At 43.8% G+C, this 22,377-nt stretch overlaps 1 protein-coding gene across 2 annotated transcripts in view; it reads right to left on the bottom strand.

Annotated features, from left to right (window-relative positions):
* Positions 1-22,377, bottom strand: part of CPEB4 (cytoplasmic polyadenylation element binding protein 4) — a 60,647-nt gene that overhangs the window by 9,424 nt on the left and 28,846 nt on the right. For both annotated transcript variants that reach the window (XM_060271701.1, XM_035105310.2), the window contains exons 4-8: positions 6,925-7,098; positions 4,951-5,040; positions 2,865-2,983; positions 1,614-1,728; positions 1,184-1,365 (exon numbers count right to left, since the gene is read on the bottom strand). In XM_060271701.1, coding sequence (XP_060127684.1) covers positions 1,184-1,365; positions 1,614-1,728; positions 2,865-2,983; positions 4,951-5,040; positions 6,925-7,098 — 680 coding nt within the window. The remainder of the gene's footprint in view (positions 1-1,183; positions 1,366-1,613; positions 1,729-2,864; positions 2,984-4,950; positions 5,041-6,924; positions 7,099-22,377) is intronic.

Genomic DNA, 22,377 nt, shown 5'->3' on the forward strand with positions numbered 1-22,377 from the left:
ACCTGTATGCCATTACTGTGTATGAGAAATTGAAACATGACAGCTCTTCTAAACTCGGAGAAGGACCAGCCACCACAAATCAATATGCACAATTTGCTCAGTTGCTTTTCCTCCCTAAAAAATCCAATCAAGTAAATGATGGTATTCAAATTGCTGAGTCACAAAACCCCAGAAGAAAACATGTCAAATGGCTAAGAAACATTAAAACAATGCAACAGTGACAGAGCTGGCTCACAAGATCTTACACCACAACAAAATACTGCCTGTTCTTTTATCCTAACTCTTCTTCCTCACCATGTGAATGACACAGCACAATGGAAATACCAGATTCTATCTGTCTGGTGTTAACCCGGAAATAACTGCAAGGGTGGCTGAGTTTTTATCAGTAGTATCTCTCAGAATGGCATTATTTAGCAGGAAGAAACTCCAATGAAAATTCTCATTATTACATATTTTTACATGGCTGTTTATTTGTATATATTTTAAATTTTTATATGTGGATGTTTTATGATGGCCTATATTTGTAAAGCCTAATAAAGGTTTGGCGAAGTAAGTAAGGATGATAATGAGCTACATACAGGGAAGTATAGACATTTGTTGGCATGTGCTCTGAACATATGTTATTAAGAAGCTAGCACTAACATCAACATAAAATGATGATTGCATATTGTTGCTGTGTAACCTGCAATGAATTAAAACAGGACTTGGAGAGACTCGCATAAATTCTGTAGAAATGAATGCAAATAGTGCAGCAGTTTGCATTCTACTTTCATAAACCAATTGACCATTCTACTTCCAGCACATAGGCAGGGGTGAAAAAGAGGCCAACAGTAAAGCAAGTCATGCAGAGGTAACAGGATAACATTAGGAACACAGGCTTATGCTGTGCTACAGGAAATTTCTCTGAAGGGAACAACAGTTTTAGAAGGTGCCAGAAGGCATTAAAAGGCCAATGTTAAACTAGATTCCCCCCACCTCCGGATCTCTGGGATGATGGAGGGGGCTTTGTGGTATAGCTTTTTTATGTGTGGTATGACTTTTTAATGCATTTATGCTAGGAATACAGAAAAGATAATATTTTCCATTTAATACAACATTTTCTCCTGCCACACACGGGCACTTATATGAAAATAAACCCGTGAAAGAATGCTGAGTAATACACAGAATGTGCTCTAGCCCTTACCCGTTTATCTATCTCTCCATGTTGCAGCTGAACAAAGCGGGCACTGATAGCAGCTATGTAACTCTGTTGATTAGAAAATGCAACACGCCCAGCTCCTTTTGGGTACTTCAGCTCAGGATCTGTGTCAATTCCAGCATAGCAAACTCCTCCGTACAGCCGGTCCATTATCATTGCAAGCTCCACTAAAATAAAGTAGTAACAAATGATTTACCCAGATATTTTATATACATACTTCTCTCTCTAGACCCTGTGCAAAAGCATGTTTACTTGTACTCTTGTATCTGGAAATAATTGGAGTGTCAGCAAAAGTTAAATTTAGCAAGCACTGGCGTACTTCTACAATAGAAATAAGGACACAATGTTCTCTCACAGCAGTAAGGCAGTTTGGATAGAATCGACGAGCCACTGCACTCGTTTTTGCATACCATACCTGCCCGTAAGGGTCGTGGAACTCCTCCTACAAAAATGGTTTTCCGTGGGTCTAGAGGCTGTGAGCCATCCATCACAAAGTCGCTATCGCTAAGATTCCAAGGCCGGATTTGAACCTACAAGCAGAAGATGAGACTTTACCACTCACAATTCACGTTGACAGTCAAGAATTATCCTTTCCTGCCCCCCACCCCGCAGCATGCACATCATTAATATGTTACAACAACAGTGTTTCCTGCATGTCACATCCATGGGATTTTAGAGGCTCCTTTCCTAGCAATCATTCTAATCTAGTCAAGCAATAACAAAGCCAGGTTTCACATATGGAATTTCTGAAGTGGAAGCACAATAGGCTACCAGGGTGGAGAGAGGGCACTCCTCAAGAAAGCAGCTTGCACAGTCCACAGGTCTGTCTAGGAAAGATGAACCACCATGTCCTTTACTCAAATATGGCTCAGTCATCACAACAAACCTCTGCCCACCCATTAAATTATTCAGAAGTGAGGGACTGAGGGCAGGGGGATGTACAGTGTGTGTGTGTGTGTGTGTGTGTGTGTGTGTGTGCGCGCACACACACACACACACACACACACACACACACATGACGTAGAGCTCTGAGGACTGCACTTCCACCTGAGTGCATTACTTGTGACAAATGGGCTAGTCCTCAGGGTTTCCCTAGAACAGATAAACAGCCACATCCAGACAGTGGCCCATACTCCTGCCATGCAGTCCAACGATTATAGGTGGATAGGGCTGCCCACCCATCAATCACCTGACATAATTATGGCAACTGTAAAGCATCTTGCTGTAACCTCCAATCAGCTGGTTGATAGTTATAGCAAGGCCCACTGAAGTTATTTGCAGACGTGTTTGGATTCATACTGAAGTGGGAGTAAATCTCAGCTTGTGAGAAAATAGATTAAGTGGGTCATAGTATGCATAGGAGGGTCTCTTTGGGGATGGGCCTATGCTGGAGATCAGATATGAAACATGTAGGATTTGGCCCCAAATCAGGTTAGTAAAGACTAGCCAAGTTTGGCCTAATGCTTGCTAGTCTATATTCTGGAATAATTATCTCTACCCTAACCCAAAGAAAAGTGCACATTTATTGAAAAATAATGGTAATATGTGCTCATGTAGAAAGAAAGCATGCATTGCCAACCTTTGCATTGTGAAAATGTAGCACTTATGCACCCAATTTCTGTGTACATTTTCTTCCAAATTGCACATCCCAGACAATTCCACCTACCGGTTTGTCTTTAATTGTGGGACTGGAAACACACAGATAGAGTTTTCCATCCTCTTCAATACATGCATCAATCAAAGCCTGCACAGAGCTTTCATCTTGGAACAGCAAAAATGCATATCCTATGTAGATAAAGAAACAGAGGCAAGCATTGCAAAAAATTCTGTGAGATTCTGAGCGTTGAAGTTATCTACTTAGGCTCCACATAACCAAGAAAAAGACCATAGAGGTGAATAAATCCTTAGCCCATATTTGGGGAATATGAAGATTTTTTGAAGAAGCAGTTGGAAAAGCTCTGATCTAAACAAATTGCTTTTATTAATAAGAGTGGGAGCAGGCTACAAGAGCCAACACTTCCTACATTTATTGGCCATAACTTCAATGGCAAACTCCCTATACAGTGTATGTTATAACTCAAAAGCTTTTGTCATTCATAGTGAAAAATTTAAGTGGAACAAGGAACAGGGGGTGAGGGGAGAGAAGTTAAAGCAAAGATGGAGAACCTATGGCTCTCTAGGAATGGTATTCAACTTCAGTGGTGCCTCGACTTATGAAGGCGATCTGTTCCGCGGCGCTCTTCATAAGTCGAAACCTTCGGATGTTGAAGCATCCATTTTGCGCATGTGCGAAGCGCGATTTTGCACTTCTGCGCATGTGCAGAACGCGCGCGGGGCAAAAATACTTCCGGGTTTGCCGACTTCATAAGTCGAAACCTTCAGAAGTCGAGGCATTCGGATGTCGAGGTACCACTGTAAGTTTAATTCAAAGTGGGCCTATTAAAATAAATAACTTAGTCAAGCTGATTAATTTCAGTGAATCTACTCTGAGTAAAAGGGACATGGGTGGCGCTGTGGTCTAAACCACAGAACCTAGGGCTTGCCAATCAGAAGGTCAGTGGTTTGAATCCCTGCGATGGGGTGAGCTCCCGTTGTTCAGTCCCAGCTCCTACCCACCTAGCAGTTTGAAAGCACTTCAGAGTGCAAGTAGATAAATAGGTACCGCTACAGCGGGAAGGTAAACGGCATTTCCGTGCGCTGCTCTGGTTCGCCAGAAGCAGCTTAGTCATGCTGGCCACATAACCCGGAAGCTGTATGCCGGCTCCCTCGGCCAGTAAAGCAAGATGAGCGCTGCAACCCCAGTGTCGTCCGCGACAGGACCCAACGGTCAGGGGTTCCTTTACCTTTTACCTTTACTCTGAGTAAAACGTAGCTGAACACCACCCCAGATGCTGGGCTACAGCTCCTATTATCCATGACCACTGGCTATGCTAACAGGGGCTAATGAAAGTTGGAGTCCAGTAACATTTGGAGGGCCACAGATTCCCTGTTTCTGGATTAAATAAACCAAGTAATTTACTGAATAAAGATAAAGGGACCCCTGACCATTAGGTCCAGTCGTGACCAACTCTGGGGTTGCGCGCTCATCTCGCATTATTGGCCGAGGGAGCCAGCGTATAGCTTCCAGGACATGTGGCCAGCATGACAAAGCCGCTTCTGGCAAACCAGAGCAGCACATGAAAACGCCGTTTACCTTCCCGCTATATTTATCTACTTGCATTTTGATGTGCTTTCGAACTGCTAGGTTGGCAGGAGCTGGGACCGACCAATGGGAGCTCACCCCGTCACAGGGATTCGAACCGCCGACCTTCTGATCAGCAAGCCCTAGGCTCAGTGGTTTAGCCCACAGCGCCACCTGGGTCCCTTAATTTACTGAATAGGAGCAGAAATAAAAATAATATTAAACTATGACTAAATAGAGCACTTTTATCTACAGCCCAACTAAAGTATTCAAAGTACAACAGGGTCTTAGAGCAATAGCAGCAATGAAGAACAATTTCAAACAAACAGAAGGTACAGAAAATAATACTAAAAAAATAATCCATAATCTGCAACCTTACTGTGCCCACATGATAGAAAATATTGTGTATCTTAGTGGATTGTGTTGGGCTTGAACCAAGAGAGGCAGGTTCAAATCCCAGCTCAGTTGTGAAACAATAGGTGAAACAAGATGTCACCAGATCACAGTTAACCTGAGCTCTTCTGAGGAAGGACAGGACACAAAATGTAACATATAAAATAATAAGTGTTACCTTTAGGAGGAAAATAGGACTTGCTTTCAGCCTTGTGAGGCCAATCCACAATCAAAGGGCCAAAGCGGCGAAAGCTAGCGGTGATCTCATCTGCAGGTCAGAGAGAAAAGCAAGTATTAAAACACCTATCATACAGTGATTTCAGGTAATTTGGTAGTAACACTTTGGTCCAGCCTACAAGTATTTTCTGTAACGCTAACAGACAGAGAGCTGATTATATTTTTATTGTTTAAAGGGAAGGCTTGACAAGTCAAAACATATGTCTAATAATGAAGAAAACAGTTCAGATACTGAAGCTGTGTGTTTTAGATTAGAAATAAAGATTTGCAGCAAGCCACTCAAAGGAGTGAAATCACTGAACCTAAACAGCTACCAGATCCTAGCTTCAGGCATTCTCCCACAGATAGCGTGCAGAGTCTGAATCAGAATGCTGAGCAGTCTGCTCTGCAAGCTGCTTTGCAAAACACTGGGAGAAAGAGAAAAGAATATCACACGGTCTAGTCATGCCTGCTCACATCACATGCTTATGCCACATCTGTGCACATTATCTGAGCTTGACCTCCGACTAACTTCGGCCGGGCTTCTAGAAAGCAGTTATGTAATAGCCATAGAGACGAGGATGCAGATAGTATGCATAGAACGCATTAACAGAAAGCAATTGCTGCAGCCATTTCAAAGCCTCCTTCCATTTCAAAATTCAGATCATGTGACTTACATACTGGCTAACATTACACAAATCTAACTACTGTACAGCTCATGCTAACAACGGCTGATGGAGAATTCTTAAAGTCAGTCTAATTTTAAAACAAACTCATAATTAAAGCTATTTAAAGGAAGAAAATTTAGTGTTTCTCTATAACACATTATCTGAATAAATAAAATATATGTGATCTACCCACTTCCATTCATTTACTATTTTCCTTAAATCCCTCTCAAACTATCCTCTGGATTTCAACATGTGTCAGGATTTCTTTTCCCAAAAGCAAGCCTCCCAGATACTTTCATGTGCATGCAAGCAACACGGATGCTAAACCTGGGGAGAAAGAGATATTGGGCCATTGCTTGCAGCTTACTAAGAACTGTTTTCCAAATTAACAGAATTTGAAAATAGTATTTTAGGGTTAGATATCCCAAAGAAAGTCATGTAAATTATTATTGTTAAAAATGAGGCATTATTTTGTTCTTATAACTAATTTCCTAGAGGGATCTATTATTTATTTATTATCGACTAACTGCCTTTTACACAAATGTTTCAAGGCAATGCACAATTAAAAAATAGCAAAAAGCATTTAAAAACATATATATTTTAAAAACCAAAACCAACCATGAACAATACAAAATAGATACCCATGGCAGAGACCCATTCAGCTGAAGAAACACATCCATGGTTGTCCATCTCCTTAAACCCTGCTTTCAAATGAAAGCCTATACTGCAATAACTCTCACCCTGTTAGGCACACCCCCAGCAGTGTTTATTATGCTTAATGCAGATTTGAGGTGTAGGAATAATTCATTCCCCCTGTGAAATATATGGCGGTTGCAAAAAGGCAGTGCCTTGTGTATTGCTCCCTAAAACAATCCAAGCACTGCACTCCACTTCTAAGTCAGGCACTGACCTAAATTTGTGCCTGTATTAATGGCTTTAACATAAAGTCTTAAGCACAGCCATCTCCAAAATAAAAGACCTTCATAAAGAGTTTTATGATGTCATTCAACATAATATGCAACTAACAGAACCAGATGGAAAGAAAACCTATCGCATGAGCTGTCCAGCTCATAACTCCTTATCCTCACAGTTCATAACCCAGCAGCTTGCATGTTTGGCAGCTCATAGTTCAGGTAATTATTTTCACAGCCCCCCAAAAATTGCACATAGCCAAGACATGAGTGTCCACCTCTCCCACGTGTTGCAATTAAGCCTTGGCCCTTATGGTTAATGTGGGTATTCTTGGCTATACTAATGTCCAAGTATACCTTCATCAATATCAGGTGGCAAACCACCTACAAACACCTTGCGGGAGTACCGTTCCACTCGCTCGCCATTCTGGTGGGAAAAGCAGTGTGGTGATCCCAAGCCACTATGGAGCGTCTGATCCCCACGTCCATCATCCAAAAACCCATCTTCCATTGGGAACAGTGAAGACTGACCTACAATGGAAAAGAGGGGGGAAATGCAAAACATACTAACAGAAGAAAATTCCATTTGGATAGATACAATCATTTCATTTATATTAACTGCTACATCAGACATGTCAGGACATTTTCCCTTCTGCGTTCATAATTAACAGTAACATTAACTACATGTTTTTCTTACTCCTACAGCCTGACCTCTTGGTATACAAAGATGCCCTGTTAATGCTATCTACAAAACAAAATAGGAAAACTTCATTTTAATATTATTCATTAATTCAATATTTATTTCTGTCTACTGTTATGCAGGCAGCTCAAGGTAATGTACCATAATATAATACAAGCACAATCAAAATCATTAAATGGCTAACCCCTACCATAAATATATCCCCCAATTCTCTTCTCAACACACACCAAATTGAATATTTTTCAAATATATGCTGCAAATAAATGCTTTATCAAATATATTAAGAATAATTTTGGTGCCCTTCCCCAATATTGTATGAAGAATGTTGTGGCATTGCAAGTTGCAAGATTTCAGCTACCCCCATATAACTGCATACCGTGTTTCTCATATTATAAGTCATGTCTTATATTAATTTTTTCTTCAAAAAAACACGACATGGCTTATTTTTGAGGGATGTCTTATTTTTTAATAAAGTGCACGCGGGCGCTGTTTGCCGGGCTTGTCAAGCCCAGCAAGGAGCGCCCGCCGATCTTCGGTGACAGGCGGGGATGGGGGGAGAGCGGAGAACGATCTCCGCTTCTCCCCCACCCCCGCCTGTCACACAGGACAGGTCCGAAGATCGGCAGGCGCTGTTTGCCGGGCTTGTCAAGCCCAGCAAGGAGCGCCCGCCGATCTTTGGTGACAGGTGGGGGTGGGGGGAGAGCGGAGAACGATCTCCGCTTCCCCCCCCACCCCCGCCTGTCACACAGGACAGGTCCGAAGGTCGGCGGGCGCTGTTTGCCGGGCTTGTCAAGCCCAGCAAGGAGCGCCCGCCGATCTTTGGTGACAGGCGGGGGTGGGGGGAGAGCGGAGAACGATCTCCGCTTCCCCCCCACCCCCGCCTGTCACACAGGACAGGTCCGAAGATCGGCAGGCGCTGTTTGCCGGGCTTGTCAAGCCCAGCAAACAGCGCCCGCCGATCTTCGGTGACAGGCGGGGGTGGGCGGAGAGCGGAGAACGATCTCCGCTTCCCCCCCACCCCCGCCTGTCACACAGCACAGGTCGGCGGGCGCTGTTTGCCGGGCTTGTCAAGCCCAGCTAGGAGCGCCCGCCGATCTTTGGTGACAGGCGGGGGTGGGGGGAGAGCGGAGAACGATCTCCGCTTCCCCCCCACCCCCGCCTGTCACACAGGACAGGTCCGAAGATCGGCGGGCGCTGTTTGCCGGGCTTGTCAAGCCCAGCAAGGAGCGCCCGCCGATCTTTGGTGACAGGCGGGGGTGGGGGGAGAGCGGAGAACGATCTCCGCTTCCCCCCCCACCCCCGCCTGTCACACAGGACAGGTCCGAAGATCGGCGGGCGCTGTTTGCCGGGCTTGTCAAGCCCAGCAAGGAGCGCCCGCCGATCTTTGGTGACAGGCGGGGGTGGGGGGAGAGCGGAGCACGATCTCCGCTTCCCCCCCACCCCCGCCTGTCACACAGGACAGGTCCGAAGATCGGCGGGCGCTGTTTGCCGGGCTTGTCAAGCCCAGCAAGGAGCGCCCGCCGATCTTTGGTGACAGGCGGGGGTGGGGGGAGAGCGGAGAACGATCTCCGCTTCTCGCCCACCCCCGCCTGTCACACAGCACAGGGCCGAAGATCGGCGGGCGCTGTTTGCCGGGCTTGTCAAGCCCAGCTAGGAGCGCCCGCCGATCTTCGGTGACAGGCGGGGGTGGGCGGAGAGCAGAGAACGATCTCCGCTTCCCCCCCCACCCCCACCTGTCACACAGGACAGGTCCGAAGATCGGCGGGCGCTGTTTGCCGGGCTTGTCAAGCCCAGCAAACAGTGCCCGCCGATCTTTGGTGACAGGCGGGGGTGGGGGGAGAGCGGAGAACGATCTCCGCTTCTCCCCCACCCCCGCCTGTCACACAGCACAGGTCGGCGGGTGCTGTTTGCCGGGCTTGTCAAGCCCAGCAAGGAGCGCCCGCCGATCTTTGGTGACAGGCGGGGGTGGGCGGAGAGCGGAGAACGATCTCCGCTTCTCCCCCACCCCCGCCTGTCACACAGCACAGGTCGGCGGGCGCTGTTTGCCGGGCTTGTCAAGCCCAGCAAGGAGCGCCCGCCGATCTTTGGTGACAGGCGGGGGTGGGGGGAGAGCGGAGAACGATCTCCGCTTCTCGCCCACCCCCGCCTGTCACACAGCACAGGGCCGAAGATCGGCGGGCGCTGTTTGCCGGGCTTGTCAAGCCCAGCTAGGAGCGCCCGCCGATCTTCGGTGACAGGCGGGGGTGGGCGGAGAGCAGAGAACGATCTCCGCTTCCCCCCCCACCCCCACCTGTCACACAGGACAGGTCCGAAGATCGGCGGGCGCTGTTTGCCGGGCTTGTCAAGCCCAGCAAACAGTGCCCGCCGATCTTTGGTGACAGGCGGGGGTGGGGGGAGAGCGGAGAACGATCTCCGCTTCCCCCCCACCCCCGCCTGTCACACAGGACAGGTCCGAAGATCGGCGGGCGCTGTTTGCCGGGCTTGTCAAGCCCAGCAAACAGCGCCCGCCGATCTTTGGTGACAGGCGGGGGTGGGGGGAGAGCGGAGAACGATCTCCGCTTCCCCCCCCCACCCCCGCCTGTCACACAGGACAGGTCCGAAGATCGGCGGGCGCTGTTTGCCGGGCTTGTCAAGCCCAGCAAGGAGCGCCCGCCGATCTTTGGTGACAGGCGGGGGTGGGGGGAGAGCGGAGAACGATCTCCGCTTCCCCCCACCCCTGCCTGTCACACAGCACAGGTCCGAAGATCGGCGGGCGCTGTTTGCCGGGCTTGTCAAGCCCAGCAAGGAGCGCCCTCCGATCTTCGGCTCTGTCCCCCGATGCGCGACGGCTCGGGGAAGCAGGCAGGGAGCTCCTGCTGGGTCCCGCGCCTTCGCCTCTCGCTCGGTCGGGGCTACACGACATGGCTTATTTTCGGGGTATGTCTTATTTTTCACCAACCCTTAGAAATCCTGTCATGGCTTATTTTTTGGGGATGCCTTAAAATATGAGAAACACGGTAGTTCAGATGAAGTGAAATATCCCACATCTAATTTACACTTTAATCTCAGAGACTTGAAATCATGAACAGTCACAATGTGACAGTAGTAGTAAAATATCCTACCAAACAAATACTCCCCTCCCCAAATCTGAAATTCTTTAGCCCTAGTTTTTACTGACACAGTAAACAAATCAATCCTGTAACTCTTCCTGGAAGTATGAGTTTCATAGGTCTCATAATGCTTGGCATACAGCATCACATAATTGTTAGGTTATCAGACTAGTGCTGGGAAGACCTCGGAGCAGTCTCTCTCTCTTAGCCTAACCTACCTCACAAGGTTGCTTTGAGGATAAAATGGGGAAGGAATAACAATGCATGCTTCATTGAACTTCAGGAGGAAAGGTCGAATAAAAACTTGATACTTGCCCTCAACCTTGAAGCAAGTATTACTGTCACCCCTGAATTCTTCTTCAGCTCAGGTTTTATTCTGATCTATAGAAAAATTCCTCTTCCATCCAATCAGACTCCCAAACTTCTACCCACTCACTCCCTTCTTACCCACTAGCCTATTCCCAAACTTCCTCCAGTGAGCAGCCAGTCAAATTTATTTACAAAAACCACTGGTCATCACAAAAGTATAGAAATACACCACCAAAATGAATACTGACCTCAAACATTATTGAGGTCCTTCCCTTCACCCCCAATGGTGGTATCAGCAAGGAAAGAAGGTTTCCTTCTTCTACCTTCGTAGGTACCTGAGTCACAACCCCTGGAAAATCATTTTTTTCTAGGGCCCACCGACATTTTTGTTGGGAAAACTACATTTGTGAGTCAAAGACCCGCCACCCGCTTGGAGATAAATAAAACACAAGGACACATGTATTTTAGGTTATTGGCTGAAGAAGGCCACAACTTTTATTGGTGAGTGGTATTGGCTTAGGCATAGGATCAAACAATCTGTACATGACTCCACCCCGCTCAGCGGGGAGTCATTCTAGGGTTAACAACCAGTGGGTGGAGCTTGTTGATGCAAATACAACTGGAAGCTTCCCCTGATGTCAACGGGGGTCATGCCATGGCCCTAGCCACCAGCAGGGCATCGGACAGGATCCATGACCACTGGATCCCTTTAACGGAATACCCGATAATTGGAGGGGTAGGTGATGGCCACAACCTGCCCTCCAATATGTACGTATATTCCAATGCATAACCGCCAATATCCAAAAAGTTGTGACAATTTGTAATGAGGTAGGTGAAAAACCAAGAGGCTGGAGCCAATTTGCCAAATGGATAAAAATTCCTACCAGGCCCCATGGGCATCCAGGGCAACCAACCAAAGTCCATAGCAAGGTCAAAGGCATAGACATGACCTAAAGGGGGGGGGGGCGCAGGTGATCCGACGAAATTCAGGAAGCAGAGTGCTGGTGCGGAGCCGCGGCAGCCGCTAAATGCAGCTAAACCCCGTCAGTAAGCCAGTCCTATTGGCTGGCTGAGGAGGCATGGCACAGCAGCCAGGCAACTGACGCAGGGGGCCAAACACCATCACCGCTCCCACTCACAACTCCTCCCCTCTGGAAGGAGGAGAGGCTTTCCCTGAACTGATTTTGGTATGAGAAGGAGGGGAAAGGAAGAGTGAGATGTCCCTCCTTTGCTTTTCCCTGCAGCTTGCTACCACTACTACCTGAGCCAGAACACCACTAGTAGATGAGTAAAATCCAGTAAACAATGGATAGTTGGCTTAGAAATGAACTGGTTACTTCTCAGTTTATTTCCTAGCCAACTTGAAACAAGTTGAGGCTCATTCATCAGTCTTGGCTGTGCCACTACATACAAGAAGAAAGAACTTCTGTAATTGTGTGTTTCTCCATATAAGAAAAGTCCCCAAACATATAAGATTAGCATGTCAGGGGGAAAGCCTAGCCTTACCCCTAATATGCCAGCTTTCTTTCAATGTACAATGATGTTTTTGCAGAGGAAACATTTGGTTCTGTGACTCTTCACTCTTGCAGACTGAAGTGGTATAGTCCAGGTACAGATGTATCACCACAGACAGATGCAGACTCTAGGTGGTTTTGTTTCCTAATACCGTAGTAACCATTACCTTGATGTTATACGAGATTAATAGATTATCTAAGAAAGCCACGTTTCAAGAATTATTCTGCTATTAATTATGTAGGGGGTCTGCTTGCTATGGTACTTACTGTATATGCTACTGTGAAGGTGGTACTTTGTTTCATACCCACTTAACGTTCATATAGACAAAACTGATCATTTTAGCACCTGACTTCCTGTATCATTTCAACACAGGCTGGAAACTTGTGTTTCTGGCTAGTGTTCTAGTTTCTTTTAAATTAACATTCACACGGAATGAATGTTACAATCCCTTTTTAATGAAACATCATAGTGCAGTTTTATTTAGAGTACACCAAGATGGTTGAAAACATTGTTCCTTATATACTGAATATGGCAAACTACACATGTTGTCAATGGCACTGTCATGCTTTCCTCTCTATGATCATTCAACAAGGGCAGCAACAGGAATGCCATAAGTTCCTTGTGACATGGAAAGTGGCAACTCTAAGGTTCTTGGCTGCAGGGCTAAAGGGCAGATCAGAGTAAGAAGATCTGTCTCCCCCTCTCAAACGCCTCATCTCACTAATCAAGGGATGCCCCCAGAAGTCAAACATGTCGATAAAATTCAAGTCACTAATAATGACTTTACAGTGAACCAGTTTACCACAACCTATCAAAAAATACAACTCCTGTTAAGAAGATGAGCACAACAATACTAATCCCATTATCTTTACCTGCATTCTAGAACACTTGCTTTCTAATGTAATGATCTGAAACCCACCGAAAGGGATCAATTCTCTTTGAAAACAAAATTTGCAGACCCATTTTCCTGGACTACATATAGTCACTCTTCCTTTTCTTTAATACTAACTCTCCTTGCTATTCTATTCTTATTGAAGAAATGCTTCCCTCACCCCAAGCAAGAAAGTGTTGAAGAAGCTAAGCAAAGGGCCGTGTATTCATGGTTATTTACTCAACATGCAGGTTCAGAGGATGAAATCCGAGCAATGCAGTTCCCTCATTCCACAGAGCACCTAAGTGACTTAATTGCCAGGATCCATTTTCACAAATGACATGAAACCACCCCAAATTTCAAATTATGATTGCTAGTGCCCCCCAACCCAAGGAAGTTTTTAGTGTGTGATGTATTGTGCTTTTACTTTGGGGGGGGGGCCTGCCCAGAGTGGCTGGGGCAATCCAGTCAGATGGATGGCATATAAATATTTATTTATTTATTTATTTATTTTATTATTATTATTATTATGAAGCAGCAGCTGAGGAACTCTTCAAAACACACAATTACAGTTCCAAGGCTCCAGGCACCACTCAGACACAGAGATTTTTATCTTGTTCACAGGAGAGAACCAGAAAAGCAATCTGATCAAGGGCACACTATTTAAGATGCAGTATTAAATCACCCATGTCAGAGTGCATATGATAACCATTGTCTTTTTCCTACTACAGTGCATCATGACCAAAGTCACCTTTGAAAAATAGACCTGGAGCCCAAGTCACTTAGGTGCTTTTCTAAGGAACAACCACCCACACCCACACATAAGGTCAGATCTAATATCGCACACATATACATATATATATATACATATATATATATATGGTCTACACTGTAGTAACACTGATTGACGCCTCCTCATCCCCATGACTCAGTATAACTATCCTAAATCTGCCTAGGTAGTCTTAATTTTGGGAACCACTACATTAAGTTACTAAAGGTTACCACAGCATGCAAATTGAGGAAGCCTGGCTTTTTTTTTAATTAAAAAAACTGCTTCCAGTCTTCCTTACAGAAGCAGATTGTGCATTAGCTGTGCCATGAGACATTTTAAACATCAGAAAATTAAAGAGGAATGTTGTTACCTCGCCTTCTCCCATATGTCCTTGCTGCATGTCAAATGAGAAGAAAAACAGCCTTTCAAACATTGTTAAATATATATATATATATATTGTTTCACCTCCCTTATGATTGCTCAGTGGTTCTTAGGCTTTAATGCGCTGCAGACCACAATAAGAAACCTTCCACCCATACCCACATCTTTTGTCACTGGGTACACAACAACATGACAGAAGCTAGCAAAGAGATCTCATTTTGAAAACTCACTCTTTAGCTGCTTTGTGCTCACAAGGGCACCCTGCAGATCTGCAACTTTATTAGTAGTGACTGTTTCTCTCATGTTGCTAGGACACTGCATCTTTAGACTTCAGTTCTAGCATTCTGTGTGTTTCTTCAATATCATAACATTTGGTTACAAGGTACCACCCTTCCCAGTGAAAATTTTACACAGGAAAAACTGACAAGACCATACAAATACCATGACATCAAACATAGGAAAGTCAATGTCTACGGGCCTACAACTCCCAGTTTAGCCCCACATCTAGCAAGTCACTTGTAAGCACATTGTCAATTGGGATAAACCAATGCAGGACTCTATAGATTAGACATGAGGCATCAAAACTGGTTGCTTTCTACCTACATCTATTGCACTCCCTCTGTTATTCGTCAGCTTTGGCCATCGAGAATAAATTGCTCCAATACTCTAGCTTCTCAATGCTGCCAGCGAAGAAGAAAAATACAGCTATGCTATAGCTTTTCGAGTTAAGAAGCTTCACATATCAACAAACACCTCATGCACAGAGCAGCAAAGAGCAGCAACCAGCAATGTTCTTTTTTACCTATCAAATCCAGAAACAAGATTACATTCCCCTAATTTCCAGAACAAGGGATAGTCCATTAGGCAGAGAGCATCATATGTCACATTATATCGTATTCAACACTCAGTATTAGGAACATACAGCAAAGCTTACAACCCACTATTTAAGAACCACTTCAAGCATTTCATCAACAAAAAGTAGAAAATATGAACCCTGCAAAAATTTGTGTTTGTTTTCCTAAATATTTGCTTATTTTGTTCCCATATCTCCACCCCCCAACATGTTTACTTGACCAACTCTCTCCATAGGACAGAGCTTTTGCCAGCGGCTCTTCTCGCCTATATCCTCTCTTCACTCCTTTCAAACAAACTAAAATACCCCTCAGTCATACAAGGTCTGACGAGGTAAAACTGGAAGCATGTTCAGAGGGGCTGGAGCTAGAGAGGGGTGATAACTGTACAGTGGACAGGAGAATTCAATTCTCAGTACAGTATCAACATACTGGAAAGGAAGGTCTTGACAATAATTCCTGCTAAACATCAAGTATTTCATTGTTTATAAAACCAGAAAGGCCTAGGGTATTTCTGTAATTACTGAAGTAAAAAATCTAGCTACACTACTCTGCCTTGTGTTTGCCTGACAGAGCCTCAAGTGTTTTTCAGAGCATTCCCTTCCTAAAAAGCTATAAAATTCTGCTTGTGGTCTATAACTGGCTAACAAAACCAAATATACAACACAACTTTCCTTGTTTGGTGCACTGACGAGCTGGTCAACATAGCTGCAATTCCTAGTGAGGCCCATGAGAGTGATGCTAAATTGGCGAACTCCCTGTTCTGTCACTTATGTGTCACAACAAGTCTGGTTTTGACATAAATGGTACCAAGAAAATAATACAGACTTGCAGTAGGTTTTCCTGCTGCAGATTTCCAAGCTGTCTCTAACACTACAACTTTAAAAACTCATTTAAATATATGAAGACTTATACATGTATGTGTTGAAATACAGTGACATGTGTGTCATCCACATTTATATTATCTAGACAACGCTATAGTGATTCTCAAAATATTCCTGAGATGAAGATGATGTTATCCCTGTTTCATATATTTCAAAAAGTTTTAGATGTTTCTGACTCAAGTATAGACTGAAGTTTCAGCTAGAGGCAGAGCTCAAGTGCATTCTCCCAGTGGTAATCTTCACAGGGTGCTTATGTTTGACAGATTAAGACAGGGGTGGAAAAGCTCAGGCTGCAGGAAAAATAAGGCCTGCTGTGGTCCTAATTCAGCCCACAAGACCCACTTGAATGGGCTGTGGCACATAGTGTGCTCCCGTTTATTCTTCTGTAAAAGGGGTTTGCATTCACTGCCTTTAAGTCTGATGCCAAAGGAAAGCCCTAATGGGATTAGTTCCATTTGGAAGCTCCTGAGTGGAGCCATCCCTGCTGAAAGTGGGGCTTGCATTGAGTACTAAATTTAAACTCAGCACTGAAAGCAAGCCCTGCTTTAATCAGCTCCACTCAGGACCTCCATATCAGAGTCCCTGAGCAGAGCAGATCCCTGCTGAAAGTGGGACTTGTATTCAGCACTGAATTTAAACTAAGCTGTACCTTGAAATTAAAACCGGGCCTCCAAAGGAAAAATTGAGAGAGGGCACTTAAGTGTTTGCCAAATTCTTCCTTTGAAGGTGATATCACACACCTGATATCACCCAATGCCATCTAAGTGTCATGGGTGGTCCCACCCACCTGTCAAAAGTAATAAGCAGTGGGTAGGCCACTTCTGGATCTAGACTAGCAAGAGATTCCTGCATTGCAGGAGGTTGGGCTGGATGATCCTTGTGGTCCCTTTCCAACTCTCCAGTTCTATGATTCTATAGCCACCCTATTTTCTAAAGCATTTTCCAGTATTTTTGTTACATACTTGAGAGAAGTCTACTACTTTATATGTGCCCCAGTTCACTTTACATAAAATATGCCTTTCATCAAAGGAGCCGAAAAGCAGAGAAATTGCTTCTAAAATCTTTATAGAAAAATTTTGTCTGGATGAAAATCAAGTGATTTTAGTGCCAATTTACACAGCTTCCTTTGTTGACAAACCTAACTTTGATTGCTAGATTTCCCTCAATCCTAATTTGAAACTACACGAATGGCTCACAGCTGGGGAAATAGTCTGTAACTTCATCCTCAACCCCATTCACTGTGCCAGAAAACTGCAATCCTGTTATACTCATTGTTAAAAAAAATATCATTTACCTCTCTGAATCTCTGTAATGAAGAATACTTTATTATCTGCCCACTGTGGAAGCAGAACCATTATAAGAATATTTATCGACATATATTTGATAGTATCTGAAGGTAGCCGCTTTTCCAAAAGAAAGTCATCATCGCTACGTCCAGGTATTAACTGTAATGGGTACAGAATTCTAGAACAGAATTTGAGAAACTGATGTTTCTGCTAACCATTCCAAAAGTAGTGGTAATTCTCATTCCAGCTTCTATTCTTCATTTATCTAGGACCAACAATTAAATGCCTGTATGGAAGGAAGAACTGACACGATCCCTGTTTGTAGAGCTCTGGATACAACAGACAGGCGAGAGATAACAGTTTGACCAACACATGGGGGGGGGGGGTTGGGGGAGATAAAATTGTGGCAGCAGACAGTACAGTACAGTGCAGTACAGTACAATGTGAGGTTAGGATGATCCTGCTTTGCAGGAGAAGCAGGTTCTGAGGAAAGGAGAACTTTGATAGAAGGCAAGGATGACTGTCATAGGCAGTTGGAGCTCACTTCCCCAAAACGTTACCTGAAACATTATGTAATACTACACCCATCAATGCTGTTACATCAATATTTCCTGCTGCAAACAAAGCGTAAAAGGAAAGACGTGTGCCATACAATACCTGCCTAAACATGCCAAGAGCCCCAACTGGGCCACATCTCCCCAAGATATTTGGAGTAAGATATTTGCAGGTTTGATCCCTACCATACACAATTCAAAAGAATTCCAGATATCAAGAGATGGGGAAACTGTCTGCCTCAGACATCAGTAAGCCTGTGCTGCTGGAGTGACAAATACAAATGAGGTTGACCAATTATCTGCTTCCATAAGGCAGCTTCATTTGCTCACAAACTGTTAAGAATGTGTGCTGGTCACACTGTAGGAACAAAAGAAGAGCCTTGCCAGGTCAAATCAAAAGCTTATGTACTCTGGCATTCTGTTCTCAAGGTGGCCAACCAGATGCCTATGAGAAACCCTTGTGTATCCCAAGGAAAGATGATTACTCTGTAAAGTGTGGAGCTGCTTGTGATTTGAAGTTTTTGAGGTCAAAGGAATGCTGATTAAACTGACAAAAGAAACTATAAAACCACCAAGTACCATTCAATCAAGCAAAAATCTATAGGATCCCATATTTACCTGCTAAACGTTTACTGATTCCCATTAAGTTTCCATTTTTCAACACTATTTACTTACCAAAGTGGCAACACATTTGTCGTTAAACCAAAACTTCCTGTACAGTTTATTCTGTAATTACTTTCATAAATTTTGTAAACTAGGGAACATAAGCTAAAATGCTTAACCTGATCTACTAGAATGCAAGAAAAGAATGGCCTAAGTGGATCACAGCAACAATGATCCATCTAATCCAGCACTTTGTAACTGGTCAGATGCCATAGGAAAGTTCACAAGCAGATCATGAAGACGACAACTACCCCGTATTTGTTAAGCAGATAGAATACCCATTTTTCATTAGTTACTACTGCTAATAGTCAATGGTGTATCTAATCTCCATAAACTTGTCTAGACCTTTAAAAGAGAGAGAGAGAGCAAGAGAGCCATCTAAACTAGGAGCCTTCATCACGTATTGAAACAATGAATGCTCAAACTGAAATGTGTGCTAAGAAACAGTTTCTCTGAACCTACCAGCAAACTTTTTCTTCCAAACTTCAGCTGGAATACCCCAGTGCTTGCTGGGCAGCAGTCACAGGAGCAGGCCTTATGAGGCCTGTCAGGCCCCGCCCTGGGCCAGGTGGAGAGAGGTATCAAAAGCCAAGCCTCAAAAGGTCACTAGCACTTTATTAAAGCTCAGGAAACTACTGGGATCCAACAGGTGGTTCAAATTGGTGTGTGTTCCTGGTGGCTGATGTTGCATATTGACCTAAGATTTTCAATGTGCTTCTATACTCTAAATTTTGAGTACAGTACTCGAAAATCACCCAGTTACAAATTGAGCCAACTATCAACCATAAATACTGAGAATCTTGATGGTATTGAATTAGCTTCTGTAATCTGTGGTCAATTGTAGGCAAAATTGTTCCTGGGGCAGCTAAAATTACAGAAAACAAAGAATAACTCAAGCAGTAAGGAATTTGCTCGCATCACTGTATTGCTCTGATCTGAGTGAAAGAATCCTCCATGCTACATCATAAAATATCTGACACAAATTTTGATTTATCTGGTACAGCATTTAAGAACACCAAATAAAGTTCCAATCCCTCAAATTCATTCATGACAAATTGTCCAAAACCCTTCTTACATTTACAGCATCAGAAGAGAAAGATCAATTCATGCATTGGACACTAATGTGAGAAAGTAGCTCATGTGCAGCTAATGTGAATGAGATTAGCTCACATGAAGTTAATGTAAGAAATAGCAATGACAAAGCGGTTGGAAGGGCTAGATTGTAAAATACCTGAAGTTTGAGGTATGTTACAAAACAGAACCCAAAATATTTATAAAAGAAAAAACAATAAACCCAGCCACAGTTACAACCTTTCAGTAACAACCTGTTTGTAATTTCTGGGTAGCAGTCTGATTAGGGAACTTTACTTATAAAATCAGTAACTTTATTGAGGGTGGCTATAAACACACTGTTCAGATTACAAAAAAAAGTATTATATTCATATGCACCATGCAAACTTGCATAGGCTTTCACAATATCAGACAGACATTATGGAATGGTTTATTTCTGAGATGGCGAATTCTCAGGAAATAAAAGTAAGAAAAGTCACTTTACTTTAAAAAAATTTAAATGAGTCAAGAAATGTTGTTGAATGGCAAAATAAAATACTTGCAAAACAATTGTATAATTCTCCTCTTTGGGCTGACATTTAACAACCAGATTAAACGTGTATATATGGAACACTAAACCAACAGGATAGGGCAGATTATAAATGTGATTATAATTAAAATTATAAATAAAACATGTAGGGTATTTTAAATGTAATTTTACCTCTTTTACCAAGTCCTGGGAGCCACTCAATAACAGGTCTAGATTTGCTGCCATAAGCAAGTATTCTACGGCGCTGTCATTTAAGGCATCTAGAAATTTTGGCTTTGTCTTTGAATTAGACTGGTGCATGCTCTTTTATATGGTTTCCATCATGATAGGTAAAGGTAAAGGGACCCCTGACCATTAGGTCCAGTCGTGACCGACTCTGGGGTTGCGTGCTCATCTCACATTATTGGCCGAGGGAGCCGGCGTATAGCTTCCAGGTCATGTGGCCAGCATGACAAAGCCGCTTCTGGCAAACCAGAGCAGCACATGGAAACGCCGTTTACCTTCCCACTGTAGCGGTTCCTATTTATCTACTTGCATTTTGACGTGCTTTCGAACTGCTAGGTTGGCAGGAGCTGGGACCAAGCAACGGGAGCTCACCCCGTCACAGGGATTCAAACCGCCGACCTTCTGATCAGCAAGCCCTAGGCTCAGTGGTTTAACCACAGTGCCACCTGGGTCACAATAACTCAATTTAATATGTACTTGTGAAATTCATTAGACTTTAGCTGCAAATTGGTCAACCCTTTTCTTATGGCCCTCAAATTAAGAGAGTACCTCCTTTCAAAAGAAACAACTCCAGTTTGGATTCCAACTCCTATCAGCTCCAACCAGTGACCTGTGATAATCTGTTTTGTACTCAAAAATATTTGGAGGGTACCACATTGGGGGAGGCTGTCCTATTCCAATAAAGATGAGCTACGTTTTGAAGAGCTGAGGTATATATAAACACGGGTTGGAAACTGGTGGGTGTTTGCAGGATAATCCAGTACTTCAGCACTAAGTTCCAACACCTTAGGCAGTGTTCCTGTAAACTCCTACGGTCTGAAATACTGCATCATGTGGTGTATCGTATAGTGATAAAAGAGACAAAATGATGCAAGGGCGTATAGTAATGCGAATTCTTTTAAAAAGCACTTTAAAAACACGTTGAACACTTTGTCTTTTCCTCACAAAGCAGGCCAAGGCAGTGGCCATGAAAGAGGTTGGTGCTCTCATCCCCTCCTCAGGTCAGTTCTCCCTGTTCCTACTTCAGTTCCCACTGTCACCACTGTACACATCCAAACCTACACTATTTTCTGGGCATAATGTGACAGGTAAGAACCAAGGTGGAGTCACAAGGTGAGCGGCAGCAAATCCAAAGGACAACCACAGTAGGCTAAGGGGATGGGAGGCTCCTATCTCACAAGCTCTCTGCTTCAGAACTTCGGCAGTTCCCTACCTGGTGCAATTGCCACTACTGGCCCTGTGCTCACGCAACACTGTCACAGCTCCAGGTACAGCACTCATCATGGGTCTGTTCTGAATATACCTGTATGCCTGAACATCCCAGAACATATTCCAAACAAGTCCCTCCAGAATCACTTCATCCTTTACTTATTTAAATAACAAGCCTCACTATATGCAAAACTAAACTTCAGATGGAATGTTCAATATACAGCTTTACAAGTAATCAGCTTATACTATGATTGTGCAATAAACTAATGCTTATTTAATTTTTTTTACTTAATACCTATTTAATGAAAAAAACCCAGACAACTTTGTAGCAGGAATTGAAATGTATTTAAAGTTTTGAATGTCAATAGTCATCCAACACTTGGCTTAAAGGAGGGTGGGGAGCTAAGCTTACAATTCAGAAATAAAAATTCTTGAGTTTCCGGGTTTGAACTTGGTTTGCTGTAAAATGAAGTGACACTGAAAATTCCATTGTAAGAAAATGAGAGAGATTGTGTCTTTATCTACAAGTTATCAGCTTCATTAGAACAGATCTACAAACGCTCCCAGGAGGGCAGACCACAAAGCTAGAAGTGTGTGATCACAAAATTAAATACAGCAGCTGAAATTTGCCCTGTCCAGCTGAATGCTAACTAAATACCAGGTTAGGTGGGATAGAAACTCTAATAGTTCCTCAAATGACTGTGTGGAAAGAAGGAACCGCCAAATAGCTTCAAATACTGCTATATAAGCAATCAAGCACTGATGTTGCACAGCAGTGCAGCCGGTAGCCCTAAGAAACTATGAAAATAAATGCCCACAAAATGGCATTGGCATGTAAGTAGGCCTTTATTGCTTTGTCACTCGTGATGTCACTAGCAACAGGCCATTGCAATAGCAACAT

The sequence above is a fragment of the Zootoca vivipara genome, chromosome 2, assembly GCF_963506605.1.
Source record: "Zootoca vivipara chromosome 2, rZooViv1.1, whole genome shotgun sequence".
Classification (NCBI taxonomy): Eukaryota; Metazoa; Chordata; class Lepidosauria; order Squamata; family Lacertidae; genus Zootoca; species Zootoca vivipara.